At 42.6% G+C, this 12,056-nt stretch overlaps 1 protein-coding gene across 3 annotated transcripts in view; it reads right to left on the reverse strand.

Annotated features, from left to right (window-relative positions):
- HEG1 (heart development protein with EGF like domains 1) overlaps positions 1-12,056 on the reverse strand; it is a 90,848-nt gene that overhangs the window by 60,164 nt on the left and 18,628 nt on the right. For all 3 annotated transcript variants that reach the window (XM_055259284.2, XM_055259285.2, XM_055259283.2), the window contains exons 2-3: positions 3,575-3,868; positions 1,586-1,888 (exon numbers count right to left, since the gene is read on the reverse strand). In XM_055259284.2, coding sequence (XP_055115259.2) covers positions 1,586-1,888; positions 3,575-3,868 — 597 coding nt within the window. The remainder of the gene's footprint in view (positions 1-1,585; positions 1,889-3,574; positions 3,869-12,056) is intronic.

Raw genomic sequence — 12,056 nt, forward strand, 5'->3', positions numbered from 1 at the left:
GGCTGATTTTTCAAATATACCACCAAAGTAGGTTGAATTTAAATTATAAATATTAAATGATCCTGACCAGAATCAAAGCATAGCTTCCTAAAAAATGCTTCCTTTCTACCGTTTAGTAAAGCTGTAAATCACTGAACCACAGAACTTTGAGGCTGGAAGAACTGCAGCTTTTATCCAATCCAAGCAATGTTTATGAATAATCTTAAAAAGCGATCTTCTAAAAACATGAATCATAAATTATATCCAAATCCAGTCGGCAGGAAACTGTATACAGGGTATGTGGAAGAAGAACTGGCTGCTTTAAACAGGCACTCCAGAAGGGATTTCTGGGTTTAGTTTTTGCTTTGATGACACAAACCCAAACTCCTAGTCTCGCAAGGTACTTCTAAAAACCTCTGACCTGTAAAAATTTTGCAATGGCAATTTCGGAGGCAACCTAACCACTGTTTCCCAAGAACATTTCCAACCCTCTCTGTCCTGCTCCCTATGGCACGAGGATGAAAACACAAGCAGCACAAACACTGAATAAAACCTCGGAGAAGAAAAAAGATGGTCAGAGTTTCCAATATTCTCTTTGGCCCACGGCATGATGTGCCCTGTGAGGGTATCTGGGGCACATGCTAATCCCTATGTCTTATCAGCTGTACCTTGTTCTGGGGCGAGGGGGAACCTAAAGGAAGTAACAGACACAGCCCTTGTCCTCAAGAGGATTACAGTCTCTCTGGGCAGAGAGGCATTAGACGATCTGCTATGACGAGGTGTACAGCACAGAGGACCAGATGGTTGAAGAAAGGCTCGGGAATCCCTGAGCTGAGACTTAACTGATGAGTAGTAATTGGAATAGCAGAGAGAGAAGAGAGCACTCCACAGCTGTAGTTACTAATATCACACCTTGCAAACTCCTGCATTTTATATATATATATATTTTTTTTTCAAAACGGTGCCTAGAAAAATGTACACTCATGTTTTCTTTACCATCGAAGGAAACATTTTTGCAATAATAAAGAAATAAAAATCTCACTCCTAATCAGATGGTACAATGCTCACCATTTCATGCACCCCAAGGTAAGGTCTCTTGTTTGAGAATAGACACCAATAGCTGGGCGCAGTGGCTCACGCCTGTAATCCCAGCACTTTGGGAGGCCGAGGTGGGTGGATCGCCTGAGGTCAGGAGTTCCAGACCAGCCTGGACAACATGCTGAAACCCGGTCTCTACTAAAAATACAAAAATTAGCCGGGCATGGTGATGGGCGCCTATAATCCCAGCTACTCAGGAGACTGAGCAGAAGAATCACTTGAACCTGGGAGGCAGAGGTTGCAGTGAGCTGAGATCGCGTCACTGTACTCCAGCCTGGGCAACAAAAAAAAAGAAAAACCATGTTAAACATGAGCCTCAATACTGAGATAAACTGGGTAGGTTGTACCTACTTCCAATCCAAGTACCTGAAATTAGAGGAATGGCATTTTGGTTTGATGTCTTTTCCCCTTACCCCCTATTATGAGTATGTAACTAGCTGGCTATGCACATTGATTTATGTCTACTTTGAGTGACTTCCGAGTGTTACACTGGATATGTGGCACTCACATGAGGAATGGTCTAAGAGAGGAGAGGAAGCTGCTGTCCTGTAGAAATGCAGCCAGGAGAGATCTGGTCCTGAGGAATTTCTCTTCCTAGAGGGCGTGGTCAGCTCTCCCATCTCCAAAGCAGGAAGAGAGGACGGGCTCCAAGCCGAAGTGGTGGCCTCTTGGATGTGCACAGTCACTTCTTCTGACAGCCCCATCGCCCTCTCTGTTCCCATCTCCAAGGTTGTTCCACTCTTTGTTTGAAAAGTGGCAATTCTTTCATCGAACTCTGAACTGCTGGATGGCAGGTGAAGATTTTCCGAGGCTGAAAACAGACAGCACAATTAGAATTCCACCAGCAGACTTCAAAATGTCTTAATATGATTTTAGGGGGCTCAGTTCTGACATCTACAAAATTTACAGACATAAGAAGAAATTAGGAGAATAATTCATTCTATGAAAAATAAACTCCTGAAAGACCACAGACCAAGGCAGAGAGTGTTATTAGATCTCACAAAGATTCTGTGTATTGTGGTAAAATTCTCAGAAAAGGGGCTCACTGGAGGTAAGTATCAGACAATATGGAATCAGAAATCAGGGTCTGATCATCAGGACCCAGCGTCCACATTCCACCAAATTGGTCCCAGAATGTACCTGAATGCAATATAAACAAAATTCCCAATATCTGGGCGACCAAGAAGACCAGGGAATGTCATGTGCAGAGTTTCTAAGCTCTGTAGGAATCATTTATGAATACAAAAGACTTTCAGATGCATCTTTACAGAATCGAGTTCTCCCGCCACTAGGACCCGAAACCATGGAGTCATCTCTGGCAGCTTCATCCTTTACTTTCAGGCCATCAACAGGTCCTATCACTTTTCCTTGGTGAAGTCTCTACCAATCCCCTCTTCTTCATCCCTGTGGACACTAAGCCACATCACAGCACCTGTTGTCTGAATTTCTCTGTCTGCCTGGGTGGTCCCCTTGACTCCAGGTTCCCTCCATCCTCCCACCCCCACGCTAGACATCCTGTACCTGCCTGCCGGGCGAATCCTCCTCAAATTCACTTTAGTTATGTCACTTACTTGCTCAGAAACCTTCATTGACTCTCCTTACCACACCAAATCTAAACTGCCAGGTTTCAAAAGTCCTCCGTGATTGTCCCTAACCCTGTTCACACAATGGTCCTACCTGTTCCTCCTCTCCTTTGTGGACAACTGATGCCCTCCCCAAGGGAGGCTGCTGGCCTTACCACCCTACAGACAGGCCACACCTGTCTTTCTCTCCTCTGCACCTTACTCTCATTGTCCAGGCATTCCACACCTCAGCACCCCCACCACCTTGCTCAGATACACACACATAAGCTCTAATCCCAGTTCTGAAACCTGTTAACTGTTTGACCTACACATATTGGGGCAACTAACTTCTCTGAGCTTCAGTTTCCAAATGCCTAAAAGGAGAATAACATGATCTCATAGGCTTGCTAGAAGGATTGAGAGAACAGACATGATGGTAAGTAGTAGGTCTCTAATTAATGCTAGTTTTCTTAGTCTTCTATTCCTTAATGAAATTTTACCCATTCAGCCCCAGCACCTTCTTGATATTCTTTGCTAAAAATAGCAAACCGCCAAGCTGTGCACACCAGAGCAAGAACAACCGTTTGGGCCACATCAACACAAACCAAACCCAAGCCTGTCCCAGCTATGCATCCCACAAAACCTACTGCCTCTGAGACCCTCGGGCGTGGCAGGCTCCCTGAAAAGGAATGAAGTTTGGATTCCACAGGCCATGGATCACAGATACCACAGGACCAGCAAATCTGCACCCTTGTCTGGTTGGTATTGACAAGCATAATGCAAATGAGGCCTAAGTCACAGGTCTGACCCACCCCAGCCGAGGAACCTTGGAAGGGCACAATGGCTCAGAATGGGGGTTGTGGGCAATGGCAGAAACTTTGTTTTCCAGGACTGGACACACATACATGAAATGTGCATCATCAGCACAAGCTCACCTAAGTTGCCACTCTGGGAAGTCAGAGCTGCTGCTATCTCCAGCGAGTACCCAGCAGGGGAAATGGTGAAGTTTGTTCTACTCGAAGAGCCGTTCCTTCCTCTAGCATCTGCTGTTTCAGCGAGTAGAGTGAGGTTTTCTGGAGCATCCGAAGCAGCATGGCTCTTCCCGGAGGTCTGAACCATCACGCCCTCTTTGGAGGACACTGTTGAAAAGTCCTCTTGATTCTGATAGAAGGTGATGTTTTCTACATGGGGCTCAGTGTTACTTTCTGGCCAATGTTTCCAGGCAGCATCTGAAAGAAGAAGAGGATGCATCAGGGAGAGTTTGCTGGCTTCTGAAAAGAAAAGTAAACCTTCAGAAAAGACACCGTGAAATACATCAGTAGAGAGTGAATTCAAGTAAAAGAATTTTGGCCAGGTGTGATGGCTCACACCTGTAATCCCAGCACTTTGGGAGGCTGAGGCGGGCATATCACCTGAGGTCAGGAGTTCGAGACCAGCCTGGCCAACATGGTGAAACCCTGTCTCTACTAAAAATACAAAAAAATTAGCAGTCGTGATGGCAGGCGCCTGTAATCCCAGCTACTAGGGAGGCTGAGGCAGGAGAATCACTTGAACCTGAGAGGCGGAGGTTGCGGTGAGCCAAGAACGTGCCATTGCACTCCAGCCCGGGCAACAAGAGTGAAACTCCATCTCAAAAAATAATAACAATAATTTCACCTTTCTTTTTTTCCCATATTCATTATTCTTATAATCCAGAGGAAGGAATTATGAAGCAACAATATAATACAGGATTAAATTTCATTGTGCATAGAATAAATGATGAAAATTTATTGATAGAAAGAGATCAACATGGGGCTCACGGAAGAGCAACTGAACCTCTGGCACCTGTGCAGGGTCAGAGAGGGGATTGGAGGAGGAAGATTGGGTGTAAGCAAAAGGCAAGAAGCATCTCATATTCGCCAAAGTTGCTAACTGTGCCTCCTGGGGTGGTGGGAAGCTATTATAAAAGCTGGCAGCCCTTGACCCTGACACCTACTCTTGCAGGTGGGAGGTGTAATGCACAATTCTGGTAAAACATGAAGACTCTGGCAATATTACTAAAACTTGTGTGATGTGCATGGGTTTGAGGCAGCAATTCCAAATTGAATTTAACTGAAGGAGATACTCAAGAATGTGGACAAAGATTTAGCTGCATAGATGTTCATTACAGCATTGTTTATAGTAGAAAAAGGAAAAGAAAGAACAAACCTAAAACTCCTTCAGCAGGTTATCAATTAAATCAGTTACAGCAGACGGTATCCACAAGAAAGAAAACTATGTGGTCACTGAATTGGTGCTATAAAATAAAGATATTCTTCAGGGATTGTTGAATTAAAACAGCAGGCTTCAAATAGACTTTATAGGTAATGATCTCATTTTGTGAAAAATAACAGTAAATATGCACTGAGGTAGGTAGCAGACGTAGGTGCCTGATGTGTATTCATTCAAGCACTGCACAAAGATGAAGACAGGTCCTCTTATTCTTCCCATTTTACATAGGAAGCAAAGGAGACATGGAGGGTGGGGGAGGTCATGCATCTTGCCCAAGTCGCACAGTCAAAAAGCAGGAGGGCCAGGCAGCCTGCTCCAAACCCAGGCCCCTCACCCGCCAGCTGTGCTCAGCTGGAAGGGAAAATGGTGGAGAGGAGTATGGCTTCCAGTTGGGAGTGCTGAGGAAATAATGCTGTTGAGGATGGACTGTTACTTGAAGCCTGTATATTAGGAATGTATTTATATTAGTCAGAAAATATATTTAAATGATAGTTAACTTCCGTAACACCCAAGATGGTGGCAAAGAGGGTATTAGTTAAAAATGTTCTGAGGATGAAGATAAAGTTGGGGGTTAAATTGGGCAAGAGGAAGTCATATGTAGCATCAAATGCCATTTGTCAAGGCAGGAGGTTCAGGGTCAGAGCAGGTGCGTGGGATGCCCAAGTCCAGTCCAAGAAAGCTGCCCTGTTACTCTGGAAAAGTCTGCACCCAACCTGGCCACTGCTTAGAAGCCAAAGCTGGGCCACTGCTGAGTGCTGGGTCACTGCTGGGTGCCGGGCCCCTAAAAAATAGCACCAAAACCAAACAGCATTCTGAGAACACTGTCCTTTCCCCATACATCCAAACTAATGTGGAATCCAATATCAAATATGGGTGCCAATTGAGGCACACTGAGCAAGGGTGAGGACAGGGCCACGTGAAGTTGTCGCTGATTACGTGACTCCCTGAAAAAACCATTTAATTTTCCTCACTTGGAAATGTTATTTCTATTTCTGCTTGGGAATGGGGACTGTAGGCATTGGTGAGAAACCTCTGTGGGGATGAATGGAATCACTTCTATTTATATGAATCAAACAAAAATGGCAAACCATCGGACAAGTAGAGGCTGCAGGTAGAACCTACAGTTTGTATCTAAATACTACACACACACACATATACATACATACACACACACCCACATATACCCCCCACACATATACACATACACACACACACGCACACATACACACACACACGCACACATACATATACACACACATACACACATGCACACATACACACACACACACATATACACAGAACAAGTTATCTTTCAGATCAGTGCTGCCTAAGAGATACTGAGGCACAAATACAATCCACATGTGTACACTTTAAATTTTCTAGTAGCTGCATTTTTAAAATTAAAAAATGTGAAATTAATTTCAATGTTAATATTTTATTTCACTCAACATAGCCAAAAGATTATCACTTCAATGTGTAACTGATATAAAAATATTGAGATATTTTATATTCTTTTTTTGGTATTAAATGTTTAAAATCCAGTGAATGTTTTAGGAGCCACATCTCGAGAGCTCCATAGCCACACGTAGCTGGTGGCTGCATCAACCATACGTGGCTGGTGGCCGCATCACTTGCCAGTGCAGTTCTAGATCAATGGTTCTGAACATTTCTCCACTCTGATTCACTCCTTCTAGAAGCAGTGGCTCACTTATTTGGGGTTAGGGGATGATGATTATAAAAAACTTCCAGAAGACATTCTGACAAACTTTCCTGAGGGAATCACTTCCTCCCAAAATCCCTTGAGTGTTACTGTTTTTATGCCTCCTGTTCTGTTTCCTGTGGGTGATAATTAACAGACGCTTCCTGGAGGGGGAGGGAAGTTGCCATGCATCTGGGCTCCTCTGGGGCCCAGTTCCAGACAGGCAAGACCCACATGCAGCTAGAAATGGGATGTAGAAGGGCGTTTCCAGGGGCAGCCACAAGGCCTGTAAGTTCAACTTGAGAGACTGGGGTTACAGACAACAGTGGCCCACAGGACATGTCCTTTTGTTCTACCTCTGGGAGCTGCGAAGGCAAGCTGGTCTCCTGGGAGGAGGTGAAAGGTCTGAGGATGCTTTTTGTCTCCTCTTGGTTAACTGTGCACAATGAGAAATTATTCTCTAAGGAAGCCAGAGAGAAGTGATTGTGGGGAAGCAGAAGGGACTCAAAACCCATGCCCCAAAGCTGGCCAGCTGTGAGCAAAGGGAAGGCAATGAACTTGGCTCCATTACAACCTTCAGACAAGGTGAGACTCAGCCATTGGTGAGTGTGGCGGGGACTTTGAGGAAGCAGCTTTGTTCCCTTCCTCTCCAGGGACCAGGATTGGAGGTCCCAGAGCCCATTCAGCTCAGGGAACTCCAGTGCAGTCTCCGAGGGGAAAAGAATGGCCACGTGCAGACAGGGCAGGACCCACACTGACCTGCGCTCTCTTCCTAAAGGGGTGACTAAAGATGTAAGAAAGAAAAAGTGCACACTATAAACAAAACTAAAAGGTAGACAATAGTCCTGCAGTATCCCCCATAACCCTGCCACTATAAACAACTCAAAATGCGGAATAAAATATTTTTTAAAAAAAATTTCTAAAAGCATTGCTGAGCTGGCAAGTAAGTAAAGAATCAAATCTGAGGCCAAAAATGAACCATGACTAGGAATCCAGAGAAGTGAGCTAATGTTGAGGCTGGCAGCTGCCCTGGAGGCACCTGTTCAACATTTGTGACCTTGAGTTTCTGTTCTGATGGCTGCCGAGAATCAGGAGATGGGAGACACGATTCTCAAGGAGGGAATCCAACAGGAAACCACTGTGTAAAGCTGGGACTTTACACAGCTATGCCTTGGGTGTAAGGCAAATAGAAACAAACCTGCCCCGCAGAAGGGCACAGCAAGGAAACCTGGCCCTTCAATCTTGGTTTCAAGTGAAAGAAAAAATAAATCTCACCCGAGTATATATAACCATAAAGCTAGCCCTCGTATGGGTGTGCTGTATGTCACATTACCTCTATTCACGAGTGGTCCTGAATCCTGTGAATGTACTAAAAACCACCTAATTGTATACTTTCAAACGGTAAACTTTATGGCATGTAAATCAGGGACCTCCAAACCCAGGCCATGGACTGGTAGTGGTCCATGGGCTATTAGGAACCAGGCTGCACAGGAGGAGGTGAGCAGTGGGCGAGTGAGCATTACCGCCTTAGCTCAGCCTCAGCGCCGCCTCCTGCCAGATCAGCAGTGGCATCAGATTCTCAAAGGAGCAAGAACCTTATTGTGAACTGTGCATGTGTGAAAGATCTAGGTTGCATGCTCCGTATAAGAATCTAATGCCTGATATAATCTGAGGTGGAAGAGTTTCATCCCAACCCCCAGCCCACCCCACCCCGCCCTATCCATGGAAAAATTGTCTTCCATGAAACCAGTCCCTGGTGCCAAAAAGGTTGGGGACCACTGATGTAAATTATATCCCCAATACACACACATCCTGTTAATAATGGGGCAGGGGCGGTCCTGATGGATAGTGCCTCCGGGTACCCGTATTGTGTAGACACAAATACAAATGCTCTCTAGATAAACATATCTTCAAACCAGTTTTTATCATGTATTGATAACATTCTAAGGAATAAGAGACCACAATCAAAAATCACAAAATACATGAGAAAACGAGGCATCCATGAGGAAACAAGACATCCACACCTCTTTGTCTGGTAATTCTAGTAGTTGAAGTCTTTGCTTGTTAAATAATTGCCAACAAATTAGACAAGCAAAGACTTCAAACGCTAGAATTACCAGACAAAGAAGTATACAAAACTACATTAGAAAAAAATTTTTTAAAAAGAGACTATAATAACCCAAAATATTTGAAAGAAAGCTAGATGGAAATTCTAGAACTAAAAAAAGTAATAATTGAAATTTAAAAAACTCAATAGCGGATTAGATGTGGCCAAAGTGAGAGTTAGAAAATAATTGTAATTCACTAGGCATGGTGGCTCACGCCTGTAATTCTAGCACTTTGGGAGACCAAAGCAGTAGGATCACTTGAGCCCATGAGTTCAAGACCAGCCTGGGCAACATAGTGAGACCTTGTCTCTACAAAAAAATAAACAAAATTAGCTGGGTGTGGTGGTGCATACCCATGGTCCCAGCTACTTGGAAGGCTGAGGTGGAAGGATTGCTTGAGCCTGAGAGATGGAGGTTGCAGTGAGCTGTGATTGTGCTACTGCACTCCAGCTTGGACAACAGAGTGAGACCATCTCAAAAGAAAAAAAAAAAAGAATTAGAAAATAAATGATAACAGAATGCCCAAAATGAGATTAAAAAACAGAAAATATGAAAAAGAGGTTAAGAGACTAAAAGAGTGAAAAAGTCCAACACACAACTGATTGGAGTTTAGGAGGAGAAAACAGAGAAAGTAGAAGCGAAAATAATTATTTTTTATTTTTTTATTTTTTATTTGAGACAGAGTTTCACTCTGTCACCCAGGCTGGAGTACATCTCACCTCACTGCAGCCTCCACCTCCTGGGTTCAAGCAATTCTCATGCCTCAGCCTCCTGAGTAGCTGGGATTACAGGTGTGCCACCACACCTTTTTAATTTTTTTGTATTTTTAGTAGAGATGGGGTTTCACCTTTGTTGGCCAGGCTGGTCTCAAACTCCTGACCTCAGGTGATCTGCCCACCTCAGCCTCACAAAGTGTGGGGCTTACAGAAGTGGTAATATTTTAAAAGGTAATGGCTGGAAAATTTCCCAAAGTAATGAGAACTATAAATCTTCATTCTAAGGAGGCTCCTTGGGAGACTAAATTAAAAACGAAACATATACCTCTATCATAGTGAAACTGCACAAAAACCACAGACTAAGACTAGGTCTTAAAAGCAACCAGAGGGGAAAAAAATGGCAAATCATCTATACAAGGTGACAATTACAGCTGATTTCTCAACAGTGATAATGGAAGCCAAAAGACAGTGGATAAATATTTTCAACGTGCTGAGAGAACTATAATTGTACATTCAGCAAAGCTATCTTTGAGAAACATCTTCAGACTATCAAATAAAAACATGTTCGGTCAAAATTGAGTTTTTCAACCATTTCTACTAAAGTAAATTATAACAAATTTCTTTCAAGCAGAAGAAAAACAATCCTTAATGAAAGGTATCAGATGCAAGGCAATATAATGAGCAAAAAAAATACATGTGTGAATAAATCTAAAGGAACACTGAATTTATGAAATAATAACAATAACTTCTCATTTGTGAAATGAATAAAACAAGATGGAACAAATCCTGGATAACAATAGTTCGTAAGTCTGGCATGGGATAATTAGAATCATGTTGCATAGGAGAAGGGAAACTTTGAATTCTGTGAAAAATGCATTTAAAATACCTCTCTAAAGAATAGAAATAGAGGCCTGGCATGCTGGCTCATGTCTGTAATCTCAGCACTTTGGGAGGCTGAGGTGGGAGGATTACTTGAGGCCAGCCTGGGCCTCAAGTAGAGATTCTGTCTCTACAAAATAAAAAAAATTAACCAGGCATGGTGGCACATGCCTGTAGTTGCAGCTACTTGGGAGGCTAGGGTGGGAGGATTACTTGAGCCCAGGAGGTCAAGGCTGCAGTGAGCTATGATGGTGCCACTGCACTCCAGCCTGGATGACAAAGCAAGACCCTGTCTTAAAAAAAAAAAAGAACAGAAGTAGAGTGTGTCACTTCCAAACTGGCAGAGCTTGGAATGATATAAAATTGTCATAGAGAGAAATCAGTGAATACTGTCTAAAACCAAAATTTAAAAAAAAATCAATAAATAGCAACATAAGCAGGTTAGAGATATGGAAAAAATTACTAAGATAATCAGTTAAAAGAGTTGAGAACAGTTAATTCTGGAGAACAGAAAATGATGATGATAGGAGTGGTCAGAGTTTTTATTACAGTCTTATACAATCTATTTGATTTTCAAACTATGTATAAGTCTGATAAAAATAAAAGCTATATTTGTAACAAGTTGAATGACAAACAAGGGTAAACATCTGCAGTGCCTGATAAAAATGTTTAGCATCCTTAACACACAAAGAACTTTTTCAAATCCCTAAGATGTACCCCTTGTAGACAAAGAACATGAATGTGCAATTCACAAAAGGAAATATATAAGTGGAGAATAAATACATGAAAGCATTGTTGAAAAGCAAGGAAATACAAACCCAAACTAGAAAAGATCTTTCACATTACTTGTTTATTTTTGTGTATCAAATTGGCAAAGATTTAAGAATAATATCTAATGTCATCACAGGTACTTTCATACGATATTGGTAAAAATACAATTAACACAGTCCTTTTGGTGAGGAATTTAGCAATCCATTGCAAAAGCATTAAAAATAGGCATATATTTTAGCCCAAGAATTCCATTTCTGGAAATTAGTTCTAAGGAAATTATTAGGAAGTGTGCAAAGTTTCAGGTATAAGGAAGTTTATCACAGAATTGTTTATAATAATGAAAAGTGGAAACAACCTAAATTTCTACAAAAGGGAGTTGGCTAACTTAATTATGAGACAACATTTTAAAGGACTGACCAAAATATATTGTTGATACAGTTTTTCTTATGTATTATGCTCACACTATATTGTTAAATGCAAACATAAATTATAAAATAGTATGTATAATATGATTCCATGTTATTAAAAATACATCTATGACAAATGTGTGTCCCAAGATAAAGAACAAAAATGGTTGGTATCTTGATAAAAGGATCCCAGGTCTACGGACCTGGAGAAGCCACTTAGGAATGGGCTTTCTGGGATCCCCAGACGGCCTCCTAAGGTAGGTGAAGTCTGTGACCTTTAATAGAAAGTTGGCTCATGCCAACTTGCTACTAACAAAGTGTGTAGGTAGGAGTTCCAGTGACATTTCTGAAACATAACGTAAGCATGTGAGTGGCTTTTGACGGCACAGCTGAAAGACTGATGAGTTTCCTTGTGCCTCGGCTGCTCTGCCCCTGGATGCCTAACTACTCTCAGTAACAGTCATGGCCATAACTGGTGGCCCATGACCACCTCTCCACAGCAGCTAGACACCAAATACACCCTTGGTTAGTGCATCCACTGCTGGGCCCTGCTGGCCCCAGAGACCTACCTTCTGTGGTTACACCTC

This window comes from Symphalangus syndactylus, chromosome 21 (genome assembly GCF_028878055.3).
Source record: "Symphalangus syndactylus isolate Jambi chromosome 21, NHGRI_mSymSyn1-v2.1_pri, whole genome shotgun sequence".
NCBI lineage: Eukaryota > Metazoa > Chordata > Mammalia > Primates > Hylobatidae > Symphalangus > Symphalangus syndactylus.